Source organism: Cornus florida, unplaced genomic scaffold (genome assembly GCF_030987335.1).
Source record: "Cornus florida cultivar Cherokee Brave unplaced genomic scaffold, ASM3098733v1 CherokeeBrave_3.0.0_Hap2_Chr08, whole genome shotgun sequence".
NCBI lineage: Eukaryota > Viridiplantae > Streptophyta > Magnoliopsida > Cornales > Cornaceae > Cornus > Cornus florida.
The window spans coordinates 22584789-22612697 of NW_026775578.1; the positions used below are offsets into that span (position 1 = coordinate 22584789).

General features: G+C 35.3%; 1 protein-coding gene and 1 pseudogene across 1 annotated transcript; both read right to left on the reverse strand.

Annotated features, from left to right (window-relative positions):
- Positions 1 to 14602: 14602 nt before the first annotated feature.
- Positions 14603 to 19191, reverse strand: LOC132270796 (probable LRR receptor-like serine/threonine-protein kinase At3g47570; annotated as a pseudogene).
- Positions 19192 to 22840: 3649 nt separating this feature from the next.
- LOC132270795 (probable LRR receptor-like serine/threonine-protein kinase At3g47570) lies at positions 22841 to 26842 on the reverse strand. The gene is made up of 3 exons (XM_059772000.1): positions 24075 to 26842; positions 23216 to 23647; positions 22841 to 23125 (listed from the first exon to the last, which is right to left on the reverse strand). Exons 1-3 carry the CDS (start codon positions 26797 to 26799, stop codon positions 23118 to 23120), a joined length of 3165 nt encoding a protein of 1054 aa, XP_059627983.1. The 5' UTR covers positions 26800 to 26842; the 3' UTR covers positions 22841 to 23117.
- Positions 26843 to 27909: the final 1067 nt, after the last annotated feature.

Sequence of the window (27909 nt, forward strand, 5' to 3'; positions counted from 1 at the left end):
AACGTGTTATGTATCATTCAAAATATTTATTACCAATATTGTTATCGTATTGGGTTTTGAATTGTATATAAATACGTACACGTGTAATGGTGGTAATTGAGTGATTAGTTACCAAAGTTGGTGTATATGGTACAGTGGAAATTTCGAGTGTGGATAACCCAAAACCAGTCGACGTATAGCGTGAACCAGTCGACGTGTAGCTTCCCACACGTCGACCGGTATCCTGACAGTGAGTTTTCACTGTACACGTTCCAAACCAGTCGACGTGAATACCCTCACACGTCGACCGGTATCTTGGCATTGAGCCAATCACTGTGCGTGACCCAAACCAGTCGACGTATAATGTGTATACGTCGACCGATTCTTGTTCCATAAATTTTTTATTTAGTTTCCTTAATTATTCATTTATTTAAAGTTATGAGTATTTATTTTATGACCCAATAAAACTCAATAATTATATTTTAATCAAGGAAAGGACTATATTGTCCGGACTTTATCTTAATTATTATGTGATATAAGTAAATGACTATTATACCCCTGAAGTCTCAAAATAATAGAATTGTGACGAATGACTATCTCGTCCTTGTTGGACTGTTATATATGAATTTAACGTGAAAGGACAATAATACCCTTAGATGATTCTGGGTTGGGTAATGACCCGTTTAATGATCCGGATCCAGTGGATTTGGGTCGTTACACCCTTTTTGATAAAATTGCATGAATAGTGACATGGCAGTGTTTGAACTACATGTGGATGGTATTTTTCACGTGGATTAGAGTTGGAATTTTATGTAAGAGTGATAAGGATGAAAGAAGCCATTGAATTAACTAATGAATATGGATCAAGTGCTAGTATTTATCTTTTAGTTGGTTTTAGTTAAATATTAATAGTTATCTCTAGGATTAGTTTATTTTGAATTTATAGTTAGTTTTGATAAAGTTGTAATACAACTAAAATATTTGCATATAGGAATTTGTTTTACATACTAAGAAGTCCAGCACCCTCAGAATCTTTTATTATTATTGTTGTTTTCGCAAGTTCATTTCCCTATATAGCATCCTTGATATCTCTATCTCTCTCTCTCTCTATTTTAGTCTCGTTCTATCTTTCTCCCTATCTTTTTCTATATCTATATTTTTTTCCCTTTCTATTCTCAAACTGTTACTATAATTATTCACTGATTAAAAGTCCTTTTCAATAAGGTAATACTGAACTCAAAGAGGAGTATATTTGTTCTCTTTCTCTTCGCATCGCCTGAAAGTCAAAGTTCTCAAAGAGATTATTGTTGACTAAACACACTCGAACCACATTGTTGGTTCTGACACGCCCCCAACACAGATCAATTTAGAATCGGCTTTAACCAGTTGATTTTAGCGTCAATATTCTTGGCACGCCCGGTAGGACCCTACTAGGTGAGTGATTTATAGTAATGTAACGATCCAAACCATTAATCGAGTCCTTACCCGAACCCGATGTCACTTAAGTCAAATCCTATCATATCTAGGGTCAACACATCATCATTATGCCTTGATTATGCTTCAAAAAGGTTCTAAGCAACTTTTCAAGGTTCAAAGACTAATCGTGCAAGAGGCGGGACAAAGTACTCCCAAACAGCTTTATTTCGGTCGACCGAAATGAAGCTCCGGTCGGCCGAAATGAGGTCTGCTCCGGTCGATCGAAGTAGCCATTCATGTCGACCGGTTGTGGGCCAAACAGTAGCTGGAGCTACTGGAATATTCGGCTGACCAAAATGGCCCTCTGAACTGTGAATCAGCTACTAGATTGCTGTGATTTATAGAAATGAAAATGGACTATGTGGAAGCTATGCAATCCACCTAAAACCTATTCTAATACATTGTAAATGACATACTACATTCTATTCAATTGAAACACAAGTTATGCCCAATAAATGATCCCAATATGATTTACAAGTGTTGTAACAACATTGTATCAAGTTTACAACATTAGCTATCATGAAATTATAAGTACAACCACAAGCTACAAAAATTATATATGCTATAAAAGGCTTTACAAAATGGGATCTAATTACAAAAAGGACACCAAAAGTAGCCTTCTAGTCCAAGCTAAGGCTATGGTGGATTGTCGTCCGCCATTTCTTTTTCATGCCCTGAAAATGTTAAATATAAGGGGTAAGCAAATTGCTCATTAGGTGGTGGCTAAGACACACCTCTTATGACCCCATGAATCCAAACAATGAATAGAAGTATAAAAAACGGGGTCATGCTATGCTGGAGAAATACAACATCAATTTCAAGTCCAAATGCACAATATGATGCTATGGAATGCCATGCCATTTCCCACTTTCAAAACCATCCATCACCTTTCAAACCTTTAACATAACCCGTCCCTCGGTGACTCCTCGGCGACACGAGAGAAGGATTGGTTACTGTCCTTAACCCTTGGTAACCCCGCGGCGTCATTTGGGCCCAGATAGCTCAACCACGCTAGGGTGATTTTCCTAATTCCCTCTAGGTTACATTAATGCTACGGACCCTCGGTACCTCCTCGGCGTCCGAGTTTTCTCAAAAAAACCTTTTATCAAAACTTTCCCCAAAGCCCATTTTTCTTTTGTTTCAAATCAATTCCCCTTTTTAAGCCCAATGATATGCATGAATATCTCATGTCTTACAATGCGATGATAATAAAGAGCTTCATAAATTCATAAAATCAGCATGTATCCACATAGCGAGTTATAACAAGTTACTAAGCACATAAACATATAAAATCAACAATTAAGCATGCTTTTCACACAAATCAACTTATACACATAATCATGAATTTCATTTTAGAGGCAATCAACTCAAATTAAGTATGCTTAACAACAAATATTATAGAAAGATTCACAAAAATGCAAGAAATTGGGAATTAGAAACCTCTACCTCAATTTTGTAGAAAAACCCTCAAAATGGGTCTAAAATTCGAAATCCCTAGAGTGCACCAAACAAAGAATTGCTTTTACTCACACATAGATCTTGCCGTGCTCTCCGATTTGCCGCAAACGGCACCCAAAAATTCCAAAAATTAAAGAAGTAATTGAAACTTGAAGTTTTGATGCAAAAAGAAAAAAAAAATGAAGAGAAAATGAGGGAGAGAGAGATATTACGGGGAGAGAGAAAAGAATGAGGCCAGATGGCCTCTTGACCACCAATTCTTTTAAGTGCAAAGTGGGTCCCACCACTAAAATCTTAAAAATCCCACTTTTGACTTTTCTTTTGTACTATAAAAATATATATATGCACACAATTATTTAAATACTACATAAAACACATAAAATAAAATATATAAGATACAAATGAACCCAACTAAAATCCCCGTATGCAACAGTTCTGGTAGCCGGTCCCACACGGAACCGTCCGGCTCGAAAAACGAAAAAATGCAAAATAACAAACCTTGCATTTCAAAGAGTCCTGAATTCAATGAAATGTCTCAGCCAACTCTTGGACACACTCGACACACTCCACGGTGTCCGGTACGTAAAACGAAAAAGACAAAAATGCCCTTGCAATAACAAAAATTCCATAAAAATGAAAAATGTTGAAAAATGGAAACATTACAAGTAAAAATATGCAGTTAGCTTCTCAACCAAAGTATGAATATTCTAATCGGTCATATTAGCCGATGTATCAATATTCTAATCAGCCATATGGTTAGCTAGACAATTATCAGCAACTAATCACTAATTATCGGCAGACGCCAAGAATTGATTATCGACAGACGCCAATAGTCGATTATCGGCAGATGCTAACAGTCGCTGATTATCGGTAGATACCAATAGTCGATTATCTGCAGATACCAACAGTCGCTGATTATCGGCAGATGCCAACAATAGCCGATTATTCGTAAGTGGCAAACCAGTCACCAGCAGCCGATTTTCGGCAGGTGATAAATCAGCATGTCACCCCTGTATCACAATCTCCGGTACACGAGGGGCAGCCGATGGCCAATCAGTTATATGGTTAGACTGAAAGTTATCAGCAACTAGTAGTCGATTATGTGATACCCCCGGATTTTCGAATGCGGGTTGGCCAGGTCCATGCCCGAATACCCGGGGATATCAAAAACAAATCGGTAATAAACGAACACAGAGTACAAAAGAATAAAGAAGAATAAATAAAATGCTGACAAGAAACTAAAATGATAATCTAATAATAAACCTCAGAATATATTTTCATTAATTAATAAACTCTTCTGATACAACTGATCTTCTGAAATACAATTCGGGAATCCATACTGTGTGGACCCTTAGAAAATTCAAACTAAACAAATGACAGCAATAACTGTCTAAATTAGGAAACTAAATCATAAAGGAACTCCTATATAGCATCGGAAGAATGAAGTAGACTGATCCCTACTCAGCACGAACAACCTCTACTCTTGACGAACACCTGAAAAATAATGGTGGGTCAGGCCCACAAACAAGTTCTACTTTTCTACAGTCCAAGCAGAGATCCAATACACATATACATCCTAGTCAATCCAATCGTAACTAGTAGTCCGTTTATATATATATATACACACTAAAGGAACCTCACTAGACTATAGGGTTGTCTCAACTTGAATAGTAGGCAACATACAAAACGCACATATAATGGGCATGAGTACCTAGACTTACCAGGGTACACAACTACACTATATCTAGTTACACATCCCTGACGATATACGCGCCCTAACCACTGATCCTAAGACTCAAGTTCATATTATGGTACCATACTTATATATATATAATTTAGTAACCATCCTATCCAGTATAAATTAATCCTCCATAAGTCATTCAACTTGTTCAGCTGACCTGACTTGAATATAAGTAGGACTTAACATTTTAATTAATCCATTCTCTTATATAATAAATTAATCTTCCATAAGTCATTCAACTTATTTAGCTGACCTGACTTGAATATAAGTAGGACTTAACATTTTAGTTAATCCATTCCCTTATATAAAATAGGTAGGACTTAACTGATAAGTTAATCCGTACCTAGAATGCCACCGTTCCATACCGGTGCATTAAACCACACAATACAACAATTGATGTAACGATTAAGGAAATACATCAAACAATCCAGAAATAACTATGATAATATGATATTAAGTTATCACAAAATAGGAATGACTTATTATTTATTTAAGCTTGTTATATCATATGTCCCACACAAACTGAATCTTATACATGATGATATTTTATTATACCGTCAAATAAGCGTTCTCCATATCCAATTCAACCTACACATTTAATCTTAATTGCTAAAACATTTTAAAAGATTAAATCCATTCATTTGTTTAAAACATTCAAATAGCAAGCATCATTATGATTGAGTCTATTTAAATTTATTTAAACCCAAACCTAGTTCCTATTTAGTGTTCAGGAATAGTGTTCAGGAATCCTAGGCATGTTTCTACGTTCCATCATTTCACAGATATGAAAAATACATAATGTAAACATATAAAAATTCACACCGAAAATCAAATCAAAATCATGCATTTATCAATTCATAACACAAGAACAGATATGAACCAATTTCATAAAATGTATGTTCTAATCCAATTAAACATGCATAATTATTTAATTTTATATGTTTAATAAATCCTGAAATTTCCTAGGCATGCATAGAAACACGAATCAAAGGGAAAAAGATAGAAGAAGAACTTGACTTAAACTTTCGGATCGAAAGTTAAACTTCTTCTTCCTTGATCTTCTCTCTACAGGGTTTTTTTTCCTCCTTTCTTCATTTTCTTCCTTCCCTCTCTAACTCTCTCTCTAGAATATATTACGTGAATATTTCTAACCCCCTTTTACAACCTATAACTATATATTTATAGGTTAAATAAAATAACTCTAACCCTTTTCCCAATCCAAGTCAACTTAAAAAAAATAAATATTAAAATATTAAAAAGGTAAGTAAAATATGTTACGCATATAATTTATGTATATGTTTATTAAATAAATAAATTATACACATTTCATTATTTATTTATGGATTATCCAATAATACTTAAGTTACCATAATATTATAAAATAACTTAAAATATAACACGTATCAAATCTATGTATATTTTTATTATTTAAATATAAAACATATACATCAGATTAACTATTACTATCCAAGTTACCATAAAAGTAATTAATAAATTACTTTCCCTTTTATATATATTAAAAAGGTAAGGAAAATATGTTACGTATATAATTTATGTATATATTTATTAAATAAATAAATTATACACATTCCATTATTTATTAATGGATTATCCAATAATACTTAAGTTACCATAATATTATAAAGTAACTTAAAACATAACACATATCAAATCTATGTATATTTTTATTATTTAAATATAAAACATATACATCAGATTAAATATTATTACCCAAGTTACCATAAAAGTAATTAATATATTACTTTCCTTTTTATATATGTATATAATAAATATCTATATATATACATACACAACTATCCATGTGTAATAATCCATACACATCTAATCTGCTATCCAAGTAGTCCATGGGACCCAATTGGTTGGCCTATTACTACTAACCATAACCATAAAAGAAAAAATAAAATAAAATAATAAAAGAAAAGAAAACATTTAATTTACAATTAATCAAAATACCATTTAAGCACATAATCTAATTAAACAATTAACTCATAGACAAATACAAATAATACATAGACACATAATCAAATAATCAAGTAATACCTAATTCAATTAAACACATAAGCAATTACTCAAATAATCAATTAAATAATTAAAAATACAATTAAAATAAATAAATAAATACCGAGACTATCCTTTTAAAATTAGGGGTATTACAGATTATCAGCAAATGGCAAACTAGTCACCAGCAGCCGATTATCGGCAAGTGATAAATCAACAAATGGGAGAAATGATATCCCAAATAGGAGAATTTAATCAGAAGGTATTTGCCCAATTGAGAAAGGAGATTAATTAGATGATGAAAGTAATGACGGCTCAGATATCGGCTATCCAAAGTCGTTATCAAGCTGAAAACTCGGCATCTCAACGAGCTTACGAATTAATTTTTTAACGTATTTCTTTACCGTTGACAAACATTTCTCAAGGGTTCAAACAATTATGGCAAGAATTGTCCCGCCGAACACAACTCTTGGTATGCCCATCTGCAATTCGCTGATAATAACAGAAATACCATTGATGCCGATTAAGCCGAATGTAAAATCTGCAAAGGTTATTCTACAACGCCCACCAATTATGCCGATTCCCCCCCCCCCAGAGAGAACAACAAGATATGGGGGGCAATCAAAACTGAGGAAGAAACAATCCATAGGTACCACCGACGGCTGCCGGGGGGCATGTGATTGCAAACCCACAACAGGAATGGGTTGATCCGTATACTCTGCTTCAGTTTTATGATAGGGCATTGATTTTAGCCCTAATCCAGGCCGAGGTAGCTCAAGGGCGTAGACGTCCTCAGCCCATGTACAAGAAACCCTACCCTAACCAGGTGGTAAATCAGCATGTCACCCCTGTATCACAACCTCCGTTACATGAGGGGCTGCTGATAACTAGCACCAAAATTGGCCAGCCTTGCCGATTTCGGCAGAAAATTTTACCAGAAAATCGACAGCAAAGTTTTCCAGAAAATTATCAATCATTGACTGCCGATTATCGGCAAGTTCCAACAGTCGAGTATCAGCAGGTGGTAAATCAGTAGGTTACTCCTATAAATCAAGACGGAATGATAGAGCAAACCCAACTTGCTCCTATTCAACATGGTTGCTGCCATGAATGGAAGAGAGAAAATGGGCTGAAAACAAAGTGACCTATGTACCAGAATTCTTTGCCAACTGTGACATCTAATAATCAGCAAAAATAATCATCAGCTAAAAGAATTGTTTTAGCTCGCTGTCCTTAGCCCAATTTCAAGAAAAGAAAAAAAAGACTAGTCGATGTTAATTTCAAAAGGCTACTTAGAGCTCGATTGAGAAAATTGGCTGAAATACCAGCGGTTACCGGGGGGCATGTGATCGCTAACCCCTAACAAAAGTTAGTTGATCCATAAGTTTCACTTCAGCCTGCCAATTAGAGTGAAGTCACGTTTGCCGATCAATGGACTTTTGGGTATGATGCAGTCCTGCTGATTGAGTCAAATGTAAAATCGGCAAAGGTTATTCTACGACATATCTCAACTCCTGCCGATTATAGTGAGGTCATGCTTGCCGATCAATGGAATTTTGAGCATATGTAGTCCTGCCGATAGAGTTGAATGCAAAATCGGTTGAAATAAAATCGGTTAAAATGAAATCAACTAAGAAAACTCCTTCCTGGCATAATGTTATAAAGATAATAGGTAGATCGGCTAGAATGACGTTTCACAATAATTTAATTCCTGCCGATAATGATCATGATTTGCTAATGGAGTTAGAAAATGCATAGGGGCAAGTCCTTCCTGGGTTTACGGGTAGGCGATATCGGCAAACTTTCTGAAAATCTAAGACGAAGCTTAAATCGATAGATTTGGCTAATATGAAATAAAGATAATCTTAAGGGTGATGCAGAAGAAATAAAGCTTTGGAACTCGTTGAATTGCAATATTATTCCAAGTAATTAGCGCAACCTTTGTTCAAAATTTCCTTCCAATGTACTTTAAATTTCAAATATCTTATCGGCTTGGGCAGCCGACAGCCGATAAGACATTTAAAATTAGGGGGCATTGTTGACACCCTTTTTAGTAAAATTGCTTAGGTAGTGACGTGGCAATGTTTGAACTACAGGTAGATGGTATTTTTCACGTGGATTAGAGTTGGAATTTTATGTAAGAGTGATAAAGATGAAAGAAGCCTTTAAATTAACTAATAGATATGGATCAAGTGTTAGTATTTATCTTTTAGTTGGTTTTAGTTAAATATTAGTAGTTATCTATAGGATTAGTTTATTTTGAATTTATAGTTAGTTTTGATAGAGTTGTAATGCAACTAAAATACTTGCATATAGGAGTTTATTTTTACGTATTATTATTCTATAAATAGTTGTAGATGCATACTTTATAAGAGGTCCAGTACCCTCAGAATCTTTTATTATAATTGTTGATTTCTCAAGCTTCTTTCCCTATATAGCATCCTTGCTATCTCTATCTCTCTCGTTCTCTATTTCAGTCTCGTTTTATTTCTCTCCCTATATTTTCTCCTTATCACTTTTGATATCTATATGTTCTCCTCTTTCTATTCTCAAACTGTTACTATATTTATTCATTGTTAATGTCCTTTTCATTAAGGCAATACTGAACTCACAGAGGAGTATATTTGTTCTCTTTCTCTTCACATCGCCTGATAGTCAATACTCTCAAAGAGACTACAGTTGACAACTTATACTCGAACCACATTGTTGGTTTTGGCACGCCCGCACATATCAAATTAAAATCGGCTAAGCCAGCCGATTTTAGCATCAACAGTTTTTTTGTTTTTAATAGTTGTTGCCAATACTCACATTTGAAATCTCAACCTCTCTCTTTCAAAAAGGATCATACTATTCAGACTAGAGGTTCCGTAGTTAAGTATGAATATATATTTTTTTGAAGAATAATTATGTCATTTTCTTTCAAAATAATGTAAGTAACTAAGTACAGTGTAAATGAGAAAAATGGAAAGCATATATAATAATTATATACTTATTTTTTTTCGGAAAAAATGAAATTTATTGAAAGAAAGAAAACCATATAGAAGATACATGTCAGTGTGTCACACAACAAAGACTAAAAGGGCCCTCAGTCCAGGAACAAGAAGATATAGGCTTTAGCCCACAGCTGACTAGGAGAAATGACGAAGGCCCAATCAAAATGAGAGGCCTAACAAGGAGCCCACTAGAAACAATCCGAAAACAGAAGAGCCCAAACAATAAATAGGAAAAATTCTTTATTAGTTCTACTTTTGAAACTAAAAGACAATCAAGTCTTAAAATAAAAAAAAAAAAAAAATTAAGTCAAATAAGTCCTACTTTTTAAATTTATTTTCAAATCAATTCAAATTTATTTTATTTTCCAACATTACCCGTATTATTAAAATACTTTTTTTCTCCTCTCTCTTCTCGGTTTCTCTCTCCCCTCTCTCTTATTTGATGCTAGAAATCTGTCTCTCTCCCCTCTCTCTTATTCATCAAAGACAAGAAATTTAGAAACTTCAAAGGTTTTGGGGCTCCCTCAGGAAAGTCAATATAAGAGGGGATAACTAAACCAAAGTGGTCAGATAAGGAAACTGAAGACAGAAGTCAAGGAATTGATTCATTTCTTACGGGTCTGTAGGAATTTGGTCCCCTAGCCCCAAGCGGTGTGCTCCAAATTGAAAGATTCTTCTTATTTTGACAGGATCCTCCACAAGATATCCTGGCCAAAACGTTTACTGGTCTGTAGGAATTTTCTCCAGAGCTTCTGGCAACCCAAAAAAGCGCCTTTGTTCGTTCTGCTGCGTGAATCGAACTCTTCGCGTAAGACGTCGTCCTTCGAAACCCTTCTCAAGAAGGGAAGTTGTTCGCTTTATTCTTGAAAGTCCGCTAGGTGATCTTGAAAGCTCAGATATTTGTGAGAGTTTAGAGAGAGAAACAGAGGAGAGAGGAGACAGGAGTGGACCGGAAGAAAAGGGTAATGTTGTAAAATAAAATAAATTTGAACTGATTGGAAAATAAATTGTAAAAATAGGACTTGTTTGTGCTGAATTTTTTTTTTTTTTTTTTACAAGTTGATCGTCTTTCAACTCCAAAAATAATACTAATAAGGAATTTTCCCCGCTAACCATGGAATTTGGACTTGAGAGTAAAGATATTGTCATATGATTAACTTGTGAATCTATTGACCCCAAATGAAAAATCATCGATTTCCTGCATGCATGATAAGTAAAAGATAATTGGCTCACCATACTAATAAGTGTTAATTGAAATTTTTGGTTTCTTGTTTTGCTTTGATTGTATGTACCGTTTGTGCTTGTGAGCTCCTTTCTTTCTCTCTCTAAACACTCTCTTTGTGGCCATTGGAATCATCACCTATTTACCTATTGGGTAAAGTACATTAACACTCCCTGAGGTTTGGAGTAAGAACAGCCAGATGAAACTTAGCCTATTTTGGAATAAAGACACGCCCTCAAGTTTGATACAGTAACCAAAGACACCTCAATAGTAATGAGTTGATATTTCTGCCCTTTGACTTTTATATTGACCATGAAATGATATTTCTGCCCCTCAGATACCCGTTCCAATTTCTTTCTCTCTCCTTTGTTCTCTCTTCCGCCGCCCCAACACCAACACACACACATACATATATACACCGACACATACATACATATATATATGTATATACAAATACATATATATATATATATATGTGTGTATATACAGGTGGCGATGGTGAATGGATGCGGGCCTTCATCCTTCGATTCCATCAGTGAGCTTACCCAACGCCGAAGTACGCAAGTCATGAGTTGGGCTTAACGGCGGCGGTGGCAATAGTTGTTCGACAGGGCGACGGTGAGTGCTCTCGCTCGGTTGATTATCTTTGTCAGGTCTTGATCTATCCCACGGCGGCGCACAAAATTGGAGCCATCAGTCTGAAGAAGCTTCAAACTACAAGACCCGATTTTTTCCAGTGAGCCCCAAATCCGGTGAAGCCTAGTTCAGATCGACGGACCCCAAGCACGAACAGTTCCCGCGACCCAGAAGAAGAGAATGAGGTTTCAACAGATTGAGAGGGATCGCAGAGAACTGGGTGGTCGCGTTGCCTTGTGTAATCGGAGGGTATACTGAGAAGGGTACGCAGATCTGACTCTGCTTTCTGGATGATTGAGAGGAACTCTTTCCCTTTGTGGCTCATTTCCATCACGCTCATTCTGGTTCCACGCCAATTTTGGAGCTCGGATTTGGCTATCTTGGGCACGTTTTCAGGTAGAGTGGCCAGACCAACAGCGAAATTGAAGACCCGATCTTGGGATTGGGAGGTGGAGGTTGGGCGATCTTGGACTTGGGTTGTTGAACAGGTGATCGATATGGGTTTGTTGAGGCACGAAGATAGGTTGAGGGGGAAGCCATTGAAGTGGGTGGTGGTGACTGTGTTGGGGCTTTTGAGAAGGTGAAGGTTAGGGTTTTTCAAGAGGAGAGGATGAGGTGAAGTTGTTGACATTGCCATTGTGTTTTTGAAGTTGTTGACATTGCCATGGTGATAGACCAAAAGCTTGATCCTTCCCTTCCGTTGGAGAGCTTGAAGGCCAAGGCGGTGGTTTGGGGGTGGGTGTTGGTGGTTGTGGAGTTTTGGTGCGGTTGTTTGCAGAATCTGGTTGTAGGATTGATAGGGTGTTGAGGGTAATTTGGTCATTTAATTATTTTAATATTTTATAATTAAAATTAATAAAATAGTGAAGGGTAATGTTGACTTTTCATATGTTTTAAGGCTCTGTTTGGCTTGCAAATATTATTAGGGGGTGTCATTGTCCCAAAACAGAGCAAGTTTCATCTGGCTGTCCTTTTAGCAAACCTCGGGGGGTGTTGGTGTATTTTACCCTTACCGTATTTGATTGATGTTTGACACCATATACTTTTGTTAAGGTGATTGACAGGGAAATTGTTGGACTTGGAAATGATTTTCAGAAGATTAATTGGTAAGTTGCTTTAATTAAGTTTAGAAAAATTATTTTACTTTTTTAAAAAAGAAATTTTATTTATTTTGGAACTACCAAACACCGAAAAATATAAAAAATATTTTTAAAAAAATGTTTTACACTCAAACAAACGAACCGCAGTCTTGGAACAACCAATTTAACTCTTCAATGTAGTCAGTCTACCATGAAGATGGTATCTAAGTATGAGCAACATCAACTCCAACTTGGGACATCAACAAAAAGATGAGACATTGAACTCTCCTCGAGTCTGCATTCCAGAAGTTATCTATACATTGAACATGCTTTGGCTATTATTTTTATGGGCAAATTACACAAATCACCCATGAAGTTTCTATATTGTGCATGTAGATAGAAGTTATAGCAATATTACACAAAGGTCCATATTGACCGTTTAACCACATAAAATCAATATAAATTTACACTTTTGACCTTAAAATTAAAGCATTTATTTTTAATATTTCCATATATATATATTTTTTGGTACTATACTTTCTACATATTAATGATCACAGCGAAAATGATTTTAATTTCTTTGACTTTTGATTTTGGAACTCTTCTTATGGGTTTTAGTAGTTGAAGTTGGACTCATCAATAATACCTTAAGACATAGTCTTACAGCCATATTTGTTTCTTGTTCTGTTTGTTTGTTTGGACGTAAAATATTTTTTTAATTTTTTTTTTTCATTTTCAAGTAATATATATATATATATTAATTTTTTCAGTGTTTGACAAAGGCATAGATCGAAATTGAAGTCGAACTTACCATCCAGGCATATAAAATAACTTATACGGAAAATTTATGAGTAAATTAATTTTAAAAATATTAAAAATAAATACTTTAATTTTAAGGTAAAAAGTGTAAATTTATATTAATTTTTTGTGGTCAAACGGTCCATATGGACCTTTGTGTAATATTGCTGTAACTTCTATCTACATGCACAATATAGAAACCTCGTGGGTGATTTGTGTAATTTGCCCTATTTTTATTAATTCAGATACGCTAACAAACTTGTAATGGTGTACAATTCTTGTAGTACTAGAATGGAAATGAAACAGGGAAGGTTGCACATTGGGGCTTAAAACAGATACATGAAACAAAAAAAATGGAAATGATCTTCTTATGTGGTCAGAAGAATTATTTAACTTGCGAAACGAACGCCCTCCACATGAAGAGGATAATTAGCTCCCTGCACTATTAACTGTCAATTGGAACAACTGATCAGTGTGCATACGTATATGTACTACGTACATGCATCCATATGGACCTGGTTTTAGTTTGATTAATATGAATTTGATTAAAAAATGAAATTATAAATTCAGTGCTCATGTCTGAATAAGCTTAGATCAAGAAGCTGAATGTAGATTAATAAGCATGAAGTACATTGATTTAGCAATTGATCGCATTGAGGTCAAATATTGAGATCTAAATATCACTGCATTTTAAACAATTATTTAAATGAAGATGCAAATATGACCAACAGATTCAAGCCAAATGCTATGCAGAACATAAAATATAAATCAATCTATCTGTGTTTTGTTTCATGTCAGCAAAACACAAACACACACACACACATTCGAGGAAGCTTATGAACCTCACAACTATTTGATTATTTATCTAGAAGAGGCTTACCTGGTATGAAGTTCTAGATAGAGAACTGAAACCATTTCTTTTACCTTAAATCAAGTATAAGACAATGATATTAATACCTGTCGATTGGGGTGCAGTCATAGTATTCTGTGCTCCATGTATCCTTGTCCCACGAAAAATATCCCTGACTGAATGTAACTGAACTGCTATATCAGTAATGCTTATTCTTTTACTGGTCAATTCTGCAGAACAAGTTACCCCGATTTCAAATATTGAAACCAAGCAACCTTGAAATTTTTGGGTTCTTGTGCTACTTTGATTATTGGTACCGATTGGGCTTGCAAGCTCATTATTTGCATTTTCCTAGAGGAGTACGGGATCTGCAATCTCTTCAACTTTCTCAGGCAAAGCAGTTTTGACAAAGTCACGAAGGTTTAAACTATCTCTAAACATGTCATCAGTGGGTCTCTTTCCAGTGAACATTTCCAGGAGGAGGATGCCGAAACTATATCCATCACCCCTTGTTCACACCTCACTTCCCAAACCATACTCTGTAATTGTTGTAAAGCATAAAACGGAAACAAAGAGATAAATGAAACACGAAGAACATAAGGATATTACGTGGTTCAGCAACTAGGGCCTACATCTACGGTATAAAGAACCCAAAGGGCTACATCACTTTATAATATATTCTCTCTTGATCTTTATATACAATGATTACCTCTATTTATAGGTGAAGGAATAGAGGTGATAAATATGGTAAATACATTAATGGAAGATTTCTAAAATCAGTACCATAAATCACTCCAATCAATATTCTATTATAGGCTAGAATCTCTCCCATGATATTCTCATATCAAAAATTCTGTTAAGGAGTAATTTAAGGATTCCGCTCAGCTTGCATATCAAATCATGAAACAAATCATTTTCCAACGATTTGAAAAAAGACAATAAAATTGCTAGAGACACGGTGAAGGTGAAGGTGAAGAACAATGCTACATAGCCGGCCCAAATAAGTCCACATAGCACCGAACACATGGCGAAGGTGATGAGCAATGTTACTGAACACACCGGCAGCCCAAACAAGTCCACATATCATTGAACACATGGCAAATGTGACAAACAATGCTACCGAACACACCAGCAGCCCAAACAAGTCAATAAAAACTGCCAGAGACATGGTAAAGGCGAAAACATTACCGCCGAACAAACTAACAGCCCAAACAAGGCACAAATAGCACCGAAAAACCCTTAGCAACATTTCAGATGCTAAGGGAATATCTCAAAATAGGGGTCCGAACCTAGGAAGAAAATTAGGCTCTGATACCATGTTGTACAGCATAAAACGGAAGCCAAGAGATAAATGAAACACGAAGAACACAAGGATATCACGTGGTTTAGCCACTAGGGCCTACATCCACGGTACAAAGAACCCAAAGGGCTACATCACTTTATAATATATTCTCTTTTGATCTTTGTATACAATGATCACCTCTATTTATTGGTGAAGGAATAGAGGTGATAAATATGGTAAATACATTAATGGAAGATTCCTAAAATCAATACCATAAATCACTCCAATCAATATTCTATTATAGGCTAGAATCTCTCCCATGATATTCTCATATCAAAAATTTTGTCAAAGAGTAATTTAAGGGTTCCTATAATAATATTTCCAAATATAACATTTTCTAACAGTAATGCACATGGCTATAGTTATAAATGATTTTAATACAAAAATATATAGAAGAAAGAACTCTTTTGTATACATTCTCTTGGTATGGAAAAATTGGACAAATTAATTTGTGAAGGAGATATTGCTTTTGACTTCCATAGAAAGGATTTATCTCATTCAAATGAAAACATGGAATTATGATTCTTATATGTACTAACAAACAACTAATCAAACACAAAACAAATTTCAGTTTAGCAGCCATCATAAGCTAATTGCAAATCCATTCTTAATGAAATCCACAAAAGGACATTTTGAGAAGAATTATTTTAGGGTTTTATCCCCCAAGAAGAACCATTATCAGTTTGCTCCATTTGTATTGGCATTTGAAACTACAGCTGAGGGGTTTATTGTTGTATTCTTGATAGAGTTCTGTTTTCTCTGCTTCATGTATTTTGCAATTAAATCCATTACATATGAAATGCTCCAAAATAAATAAACATGATGAAAATAGAAAGAATAAGTAAAACAATTAAGAATTGTTGAAAAGTATGCCTACCTGGAGCAGTATAACAGACAGATCCCCTTACTCCAATCGAGCTTGTATGATTAGCAGCATCATAGGTGGTTGCAGCAAGGAATTTCGCCAACCCAAAGTCACCAACATGAGCAGTCATTTCATCATCTAAAAGAACATTGCTTGGCTTGAGATCACAATGTACTATTGGTGTTTGGCCTTGATGGTGAAGATAATCTACAGCACAAGCCATATCGATAGCAATATTCAATCTCTGAAGAAAGTTTAACTTCTTGGGCTCCTCATGTGCGAAATCTTCACTTGGATTTGGGTGCAACCACTCCTCTAGACTACCTTTTCCCATGAACTCATAAACTAAGGCCTTGAAGTCATTACCTTGATGATCAATACTTGAACATGTGGTTATCACCTTCAGAAGATTCCAATGCCTAATGTTTCTCAGCGCCTCACACTCGGCTAAGAAACTCTTGGAAGCCCCATGGTGCGCAAGGTTAAGTACCTTAACGGCAATAATTGATTCATCGTGATCAAGGATTCCCTTATAAACGGACCCAAAACTACCCATACCAATCAAATTGGCAGCAGAGAACCCATCAGTAGCTTTAAGGAGACTTTGATAGGACACTTGTAAGAGTGAATTTGTTGATGAACCTGAAGAAGGCGTCTTTTTTGTCCTTCTAAAGCAGAAAAAATATAGAACAAAAAACAACGAAAATAGTCCAACAAGCCCGCAGGATATAGTGATTACTAATTTTAAGGAAACATTTGATCTCTTTTTTCTAGACCCTTTGGAGTGGCATATAGGTAGCTTTAGTTCAGGTGTACCACCGCAGAGCTTTCTATTTCCTGTCACTGAAATTGCACTTGCATTTTTAAAGACGCCTTTTCTTGGTACCATGCCCTCCAAATCATTGAAAGATAGATCCAAATACTGCAAAACCACAAACCCCTCCAAATATTCCGGAATTTCCCCAGAGAATTGTTATGAGATAGATCTAAATTGTAAATACCCCGCAAAAATCTCAAAGACGAAGGAATGGTCCCGTTGAAATTGTTTCCATGCAAAAATAAGATTTCCAATGCTACACAACTACCGAGAGAGATAGGAACCTCGCCGGATAACTCATTTTGGGAAACATCCAAGTAACCAAGATTTTTCAAATTTCTAATTTCCGCGGGAAGAGAGCCAACCAAGTGGTTTCCGGAAAGGTCTAGACCTATTGATAATAATGAGAGACCAAAAATTTGTGGAGGTATTGTACCACTGAGGTTGTTTTGACCAAGATGCAATTCTATCAATTGTTGGCATTTCCCAAGACCTGAAGGGATGTTGCCACTAAGATTGTTTTCATTTAACCAAACATTGGTTAAAAAAGTTAAATTCTCGAAAGAGAATGGGATATTTCCGGACAACTTGTTTTTTCCAAAAGCTAGTTGTTGTAGCTTTTGAAGTTTACCAATGTCATAGGGAATGTTACCTGTAAATTGATTCGCTTCCATATATAAGAGCTCCAGGTTAACAAAATTCAATATACCTGTTGGAATGCCGCCAATTATATCATTGTGATCTAAAGACAATCTAATAAGCTTAGTTGAGAGATTGCCAATGGACTCAGGCAACTTCCCTCCAAAATTGTTGTCGTCCAGAAACAAGGTCTCCAAGCTGGTGGCATTGGTTAAAGAGGATAGAAAGCTCCAGTCATCGGTTTCCCCACTTCCAAGCTTATTGGAGTAAATTATAAACCGCTGAAGTTTGTGCAGCTTTTCGAGGGTAGGACCTTTTCCTGTGAGCTTGTTTGCACCAGCCATAAGGAATTCTAGATTTGTTGCATTTGAAATTGAAACAGGAATGGAACCGAAGAATTGGTTCATGGCGAAACCAAGGAATTGAAGGTTTGGGAGTATGATGCCAAAGCTCGAGGGAAGGCTCCCTTGAATTTGGTTGTTTGACACATCAATACTCGAGAGAAGAGTGATTAAAAAGTGAAGGAGGGATCTCACTAGAGAACCCATTCCCACCCGTTCCCACATCAGTAAGGTTTGACAATCTGCATAGAGCATCCGGAATGCTCCCTACTAAATTATTTATGGTTACATAAAATCCCCGAAGGGATGATAAATTCCCTAAAGTAGGAGGGACACCTCCCACTAGATTGTTATTATCAGCATAAATTACTTCAAGTTTTGACAAGGAGCCAAGCTCCGTAGGAATTTTACCTACCAGACTTTTGTGAAAAACAGAAAAGAAAATAAGGGCAGAGCAACCAGAAATATTGGCTGGAATTTCACCTTCAATAGAATTATTGTTCAGCCGCAAGTACTGTAGTCTTTTCAATCGACCAACTTCTGGAGGGATGACATGATTGAAGCTATTGTTCTGGAGATTTAGTTTCCTAAGAAAGCTCAAATTTCCTATGTATGGAGAAATAGATCCCACTAGCTTATGGGACTGCAACTCCAACATGGTTACTCTCTGGTGTCGGTGACCGCATGTAACACCATGCCACTTACAGAAGTGAACTGACTCGTTCCATGAGCTGAGCGCCTGGAGGGGATCCTTCGTTATTTTGGCCTTGAATGCGAGTAATGCAAGTGTGTCTGTTTCATTCCCTCCGAGTCTAGAAATAGCCATGGTGACAGGAAAGCCTGAATGCAGCAAGATTATGCAACATAAAATTATAACATAGATGGAAATATTGAGAACTGACCTTGACATGACTAAGCCCAATTTCAGAAGCTCCATTTTAGTTGAGAAGTTGTGATTTCTGATATCATTTTACGCAAACCACGCATTTATATATATGAATTGTGGTCAATGAAGTCAACTCTGATGGTAGAATTTTTCAAAATACAATGTAGCCAGATACCCAATGACGATTACAATAATTCATTTTCTTCACTAGAATTGACACAACTACAACCACTATCAAGCTTCAAAAATAAAACACTTAATGGCTGCTTTGGTCAAGAAAGCACTCTCTTGAAGTCTATGGTGATAACAAAAGGGTGTCTAGATTCAGCTTAATCATTTACAAAATCAGCAAATGAAGAATCACTTGCCACAAATTGGCTAATGGAACCATGGAAATTTTGAAAAGGAAGACTGAAGATCCCAAGGATAAGGAAAAACTAAAGTTCCCTGCAACAAATGAGAGCAATTGAAATACAGAAAAGGGCTAAACGAGTAATTGAAAAAACAGAAAGGGGTTTAAAAAAAATAAAAATCTACATTTTCCATATTTAATATTCTAGCACTTATTAGTCGGTTCTAACCTAACCCACTAATGCAATGACCAAGGCAGCAGTGGAAGAACTTTGTTGTCTTAACTTTTTTAATGATTTTGTTTCTTTCGGGCAAATGATGGAAAATTTATCACCATTTTTGAATAAGAGTAAAATGATTTACCAATAAGAATTTCATAAAAAGAAAATCATATTTCGAATTTTATTGCTCATTTATTAATACACAAGTAGAACAGTGGATTCACTGATCAAGTGATTACACAAGCCACAAATGAGAGGATTTGGAGGGTTGCCTTTAATGCCAACTTCGAGGTGTTTGGACTGGATGTTGCAGGAGAAGAGCTTCGTGGGAACGCCGGAAGGGAGAGTGATGTAGATGTTGATCTCATCGAGGGTTTGATCCCACTCGAAAACCTTCTGACCTGAACCAATCAACAATTACTTTTGAAATCTCAAAGTCTCAACAGATAATTGATTGTTGAAACCCTAGAATTTTAACTATTTGGGATGAATAATGGACATTGAGCCCTAAAAATGAGCCGAAAATCCATTCTAGAAAAGTCAAAATCAAAGGAAAAGGAAAAGGAAAAGAAAAAGAAAAAAGACAGTGATTGATGGGGCTACAAGGTACCGGCGCGGAAAATTATTGAATACCCGGGGCATACCAACCCTTGGGCCCACCACTACGTTCATAATTTAATGGCCTTCACTATTCTCGGGGCATTCAATAATCTCTCGTACCGGTACAAAGGAAGCTGTGACGTTTTTCGGGAGCCATTTTCTCTGCCATTTTTCTGCCATTTTCTTGGTTGTTGTTGTTGATGATGGTTTTGGTCCTTGTAGTTGAAAATCTTTGGTTTAATTAGGAACTGCAAATATGTAGAGCTTAATCCATAACTATGCCGGGTGGGCAGAGGAAACAACAACTTCGGGACTGCTTGGTTACTCAGAAAATATGAAAACAGTTCTCAACTCCGAGAACTATAAAAAGCAGTTACGTAAAAATATTTTTTTTCTTTCTGTTTTAATACTTTTATTTATTTTATTTTATTCACTATATTTTTTTAAACTTACACCGTAGTTTTCTTCGGACAGTTTCCCTATTAACCACACACAAATATTTTTGTATAATTTTTTAATATTCAATTCTTGAAAAATATATATAAAAAAAATTAATTAGAAAATTAAACTAAACCAATCCTTTGTATTTGTGGCCTCCTAAGAAGAGTGCACATACCCTGTGCATTGTATATTTTCTATTTTCTGATAATGTATTTATTAAATAACAACGATTATACTATTAATCTATTACTTAATATGCTATGCTTGGGAATGGAATTAATACTTTAAAATTAAAATTGAAGAAAAATTAATTTAAAATTTTATGCAAAATTTCTTTCACTTTCAAATTATATTTGCTACTACCAAATTCAACATTAGTAGTTATTAGGTCTGTTTGGTCTACATTTTGTTTTTTGGTGTTTTTATTTTTGTCGAGTATTACAGCAGTGAATAGTAAAAAAAAACGTGTTTAGTAAAAACTGTTTTATTTTGTACAGTGTCAAAATGTTTCGTAAATAGTGGTAAAAAATCGAAACACCAATTTAATAAATTTACATATTTTCGTACTGTAGTGTTTGGTACAATAACGATAAATAGTAATTTTTTTTTTTGAAAAACTCTTAAATGACATTTTAAAACTAATCATTATATTTTCAAACTTGCAATACTTTTTTACAAACACATGTTTTCATTTTTTGCTTCCAAAAATCATGCAACATATGGAGGTATACCAAACATATTTTTTTATTACTATTCAAAACATTCGTTTTATTTTAACCAAAAACAAAACTGAGTGTTTTGTTGCTGAATGTTTTGAATTGTAATAAAAAAAATATGTAAAACGCATACCAAATAAGTCCTTAAAGAACAACCCACTTCGAAAAGTGGATTATAATTTCAATTTTTATTATTATTTTTGTATTTTTAAATAGTTGTTGCCCATACTCAGATTTCAAATTTTGACTTATTCTTTACAAAAGGACCATGCTATCCATTATAGAGGTTCCTTAGTTAAGTGTGAATATATATTTTTGAAGTATAATTATGTCATTTCTTTTAAAATAATGTAAGTGAAAAAAAATGAAAGGCAAATATAATAATAATAATGTTTTTTTTTTTATGGACAAATAAAATTTATTGAAAGGTAGAGAACTAAATTTTTTATTTTTTTTTGCCATTAAGAAAGAAAACTATATATAGAAGATACACGTCACACAACAAAGACTAAAAGGGCCCTCAGCCCAGGAACAAGAAGAGATAGGCTAAAGCCCAGAGCTGACTAGGAGAAAGGACCAAGGCCCAAACAAAACGAGATCCCTAACAAAGAGCCCACTCGAAACAAACCATAAAAAGTTGCACATAGGAAATGAAACAAGGTCGGTCTTTATCTTTTATCCATGAAAAGTTGCTCATTGGGGCCTAAAACAAATAGTACATGAAAAGCGCACACGAATGATATCAGTATGCGTACATACATATATGTACATTAGTACATGCACGCATATGGATGATAGACATATAAGCAGCAAGCACACACAAATGTGTGTATGTAATAGTAGAAAACTGCACTTTGATAAACATTGGTTGTGCATCGGATCGGTTTTTGGGTGCACTAATATGAATTTGATTTTTTTTTTTTTTTTTTTTTTATAAAAAAAACATTAAAAATCCACTAAAATATTCTGAATAAACTCATATCACAAGAGTACGGTTTGACTGAGAAGAATTGAAAAGAAAAAGGTTGCATGGGATCATCCCTCAAATCTACCATTTTACTTCCATTCAGAGAGAATGAATCAATAATTGGATAAATTAAAAAGATAAAACATTTTCACCCTCATTTAAATGCATTAATTTAAATAATTAAGGACAAAATGGTAAAAATAATAAAATCACATCTTTTTTTTTTTTTCCTTCCGCAAAGCACATATAATTTCCTTACATTCAACAAAACAAAGAAGAGATTGACACCTTCTTTCTCCAATAATGTCTCATTTATGCTTCCTCGTTACCACCATTTTTTGGTTCTGTATGCCCAACAAATCTAACGAACTTGTAACAGTGTATAAATTCTAGTACTAGAATGGAAATGAAACAAGGAAGTCGTCCATCTTTAATTATCCATGAAAAACCACACATTGGGACCTAAAACAGATTGATACATGAAAATGAAGAAAATGAAAATGATCTTCTTATGTGTTCAGAAGAATTTCTACAAAAAAAAAATAAAAAATAATAAAAAAAAAAATAATAATAATAATAATAATAATAATAATAATAATATGGAGAAGAAGAAGAAGAAGATAATTCCATAATATCATATGAATAACTTGTGAATCCAATGCCCTCCACACGAAGAATCATCAATCTCCTGCATGTATGATAAGTAGAGGATAATTGGAGAACTGAATCCATTTTTATTAATACCTAAAATCAATTAATTATACGACAATGATATTACCTGTTGATTGGGGTGTAGTCATAGTCTGTGGTGCTTTATGTATTCCTGTCCTACAAAAAATGTCCCTCACTGTATGTAACTCAACTGCTACATCAGTAATGGTCATTCTTTCACTGGCCAATTCTGCAGAACAAGCTACTCCGAGTTCAAATATTGAAACCAAGCAACCTTGAACTTTATGGCTTTTTATGCTGCTGTGATTATTGGTACCATTTGCACTTGTGAGCTCGTCGTTTGCATTTTCTTGGAGAAGTATGGGATCCATTATCTCTTCTACTTTCTCAGGCAAAGCGGCTTTGGTAAAGTTATGAATGTTTAAACCATCTCTAAACATGTCATCGGTGGGTCTCTTCCCAATGAACATTTCCAGGAGAAGGATGCCAAAGCTATATACATCACCACTTGTAGACACCTCACTTCCTATACCATACTCTGTAATGCACATGACCATAATTGCAACGGATTTTAATATTAAAAATACATGAAAGAAAGAACTCTTCTTTATACATTCCAGGAGATCATTGGTTATATATACGTAAAACATAAATTTTGGGGTAGATAAGAACTGAAACATATTTATTGAGTTATGAAAGGAGATGCCTCTTGGCTTAAATTTTCATGCTTTTGAAAAAAATAATAATAATAATAATTAAATCCCTAGCTAGGGTAAATATCCAAGTGACTTCCAAATTTGTGTATAGCTTGGGAGAGTTAAATTTCTCTATTACATATATTTTGCATCTAAATCTGTTGCATATGGAAATCCGCAGAAAAAATAATAACAAAATAAAACTAAGTGAAACGGAAATACTATAAAGAACAAGTAACACAAGTAAGAATTGTGGAAAAGCATTTATACCTGGAGCAGTATAACCAATAGATCCCCTTACTCCAATAGAACTTGTATGATTAGTAGTATCACCAGTTGCTGTACGGAGGAATCTTGCTAACCCAAAGTCACCAACATGTGCAGTCATTTCATTGTCCAAAAGAACATTGCTTGGCTTGAGATCACAGTGAACTATTGGTATTTGACATTGATGATGAAGATAATCTAGTGCGTAAGCCACATTAATGGCAGTATTCAATCTCTGAAGAAAGTTCAACTTCTTCGGCACTTCATCAGTGAAATCTTCACTTGAATTTGGGTGCAACCACTCCTCTAGACTACCATTTTCCATGAACTCATAAACCAAGGCCTTGAAGTCATTACCTTGATGATCGACACTTGAACAAGCAGTTAGTACTTTCAGAAGATTTCGATGTCTGATGTTTCTCAATGCCTCACACTCTGCTAAGAAACTCTTAGAAGCCCCACGGTGTGCAAGGTTAAGTACCTTCACGGCAATAATGGATCCATCATGATCAAGAATTCCCTTATAAACGGACCCAAAACTACCCATGCCAATCAAATTGGCTATAGAGAACCCATCAGTAGCTTTAAGGAGACTTTGGTAAGACACTTGTAACAGTGAATTTGATTGTGAATCAGAAGAAGGAACTTTTTTTGTCCTTCTAAACCAGAAAAAATATAGAACAAATAACAGCAACATTAGTCCCACAATCCCGCAAGATATAATAATTACTAATTTTGAGGATACAACTGATCTCTTTTTTCCAGACCCTTTGGAGTTGCATAGAGGTAGCTTAAGTTCAGGTATACCACCGCAGAGCTTGCTATTTCCTGTGACTGAAATTGCACTTGCATTCTTAAAAATGCCTTCTCGTGGTACCGTGCCTTCCAAATCATTGAAAGATAGATTCAAATACTGCAAACCCTTAAACCCCTCCAAATATTCTGGAATTTTACCAGAGAAGTTGTTTTGAGATAGATCTAAACTGGAAATACCTCGCAAAGATCTCAAAGATGAGGGAATGGTCCCATTAAAAAGGTTTCCATGCAAAAGTAGGATTTCCAGTGTTACACAGCTACCAAGAGAGTCAGGAACTTGTCCGAATAACTCATTGTGAGAAACATCCAAAAAGCCTAGATTTATCAAATTTCCAACTTCCATGGAAAGAGAGCCAGTCAAATGGTTTCCAGAAAGGTCTAGAGCCATTGATAGTGATGAGAGACCAAAAATCTGTTGTGGTATTGTACCACTGAGGTTGTTTTGACTAAGATCCAATAGTAGCAATTTTTTGCATTTTCCAAGACTAGGAGGGATGTTGCCATTGAGGAGGTTTTCCCTCAACGAAAATTGGGTTAAAAAAGTTAAATTTCCAATAGAAGATGGGATATTTCCAGACAACTTGTTTTTTAGAAACCCCAGTATTTGTAGCTTTTGTAGCCTACCAATGTCGTGTGGAATGTTACCTGTAAATTGATTGGCTTCCATATACAAGGACTCCAAATTAACAAGATTCAATATCCCTATTGGAATGTCTCCTGATAAATGATTGTTTGCTAAAGCCATGACAACAACCTTAGCTGAGAGGTTGCCGATGGATTCAGGCAACTTCCCTCCAAAATTGTTTTGTTGCAGTTCCAATTTCTCTAAACTAGTGGCATTTGTCAAAGAGGCTAGAAAGTTCAAGTCACCGGCTTCCCTACTTCCAAGATTATTGTGGGAAATTAAAAGCTGCCGAAGTTTGCACAGCTTTTCCAGAGTGTGAACTTTTCCCGTGAGCTTGTTTACAGCGGTTATAATGGACACTAGATTTGTTGCATTTGAAATTGAAACAGGAATGGAACCAATGAATTGGTTAATGGCGATGCCAATGAATTCAAGATTTGGAAGTGTGTTGCCAAAGCTCGAGGGAAGACTCCCCTGAATTTGGTTGTTTGTCACGTCAATAGCAACGAGGGAAGAGTGATTGAAAAGTGGAGGAGGGATCTCACCAGACAACATATTTCCACCCATTACCATAGCAGTAATGTTTGGCAATCTGCATATAGCATCTGGAATGCTCCCAACTAAACTATTTCGGGTTGCATAAAAATACTGAAGAAACGATAAATTCCCCAAAGGAGGAGGGATACTTCCTGTCAGATTGTTATTATTAACGTAAATTCCTTTAAGTTTTGACAAATAGCCAAGCTCTGCAGGAATTTTACCTACCAAACTATTGTGTTCAACTTGAAAGGAAATGAGGGCAGAGCAACCAGATATATTGGCGGGAATCTCACCTTCAATTGAATTATTGTGCACCTGCAAGTACTGCAGTCTTTTCAAACGGCCGAGTTCTGGAGGGATGACATGGTTGAAGCTATTGTTCACCAGCCGTAGTGTATTAAGAAAGCTCAAATTTCCTATGTGTGGAGAAATAGATCCCACTAGCTTAAGCGACTGCAAGTCCAATACGGTTACCCTCTGGTGTCGGCGACTGCATGTAACGCCGTGCCACTGGCAGAAGTCAACTGATTCGTTCCATGAGCTCAATGCCCGGAGGGGATCATTGGTTATTTCGGCCTTGAATGCAAGTAATGCAAGTCTGTCTGTTTCATTCCCTCCGAGTCTAGAAGTTGCCATGGTGACAGAAAAGCCTGAATGCAACAAGATTATGCAACATACAATTATAACATAGATGGAACCATCGAAAACTGACCTTGATATGATTAAGCCCAAGTTCAGAAGCCCCATTTTAGTTAGAACTTGCGACTTTTCTGATACCACTTGCAGTTGAGAGAAGTGATTTTGGAGTGTTCATTTTAGCATAGCAGGCAGATTTATATTAAGTGTGGTCAATGAAGGCAACTCTGACGCGGACATGGGCTCAAGTTGTTGAATGTCTTGTTATTAGTCATTGTCAAGGAAAGCATCGAGCTTATTCAACCTATCACCACTTCTTAGCTGCTTCGTTTGGTAAACTCAAATGAAATTTAGAGTGCCGGTAAGGGCGGATCCAGAATTTCCTGTTGGAGTGAACTAATATTAAACATAAATTTAATAATAAAATTTCTTTAAGTAAAAAATAAATAAATAATATAGATAAATATTTGAATTCAAATATTACAAAATACTCCAATTTAGATGTCGCTTTTGGAGAGTAAGAATTTTTAATGGGATATACCTTGTCTCCCTGAAAAGTTACTAATTTGTCCTTACATTCAAGTTTGAAATTTTAAACTCCAAGGACATATATGGAAATGTGTAAAATATATTATTTGAAAAAGGAAAGTGGACAATTATTTTGGACAGACTAAAAAGGAAAGTATGACATTTTTTCTTTGGGACAGAGGGAGTATCTATCTAAGTTGTGCTCGACTCGAATTCGTCAATAATAAACTTCAAGTCAATTTTTCCAAACAAACTCCCGTTCAAGGTTGATGGTCATGCAGTCAGCAAGAAATTCATTTCCAATCCTACTACGTATTGCTATTTTAACATGTTTCATTCTTGGGTGGGAGGCTGAGGTGGGCTAATAATATATATATATATATATATATATATATATATATATATATATATATATATATATTTGGGCTGGCCTAATATTAGTATAGGGTGGGCTATAATCCACCTTTGCCCGTCATGTACATGCAGGGTCGGTGTTGGGAAAGGCTGTAACGACCCAAATGGGATACCAAAATAATAATAAAAATCTATAAAAAATTTCGGCATGACCTCCGCAGAAAATGTCTCTAAACAACCTGTTGAAATACAAAAAAAATAATTACAATGGCCTCCCTGGGCCTTAAATCTAACATATCCTGTCCCAACGCAGTATACATATATTATATCATATCTCCA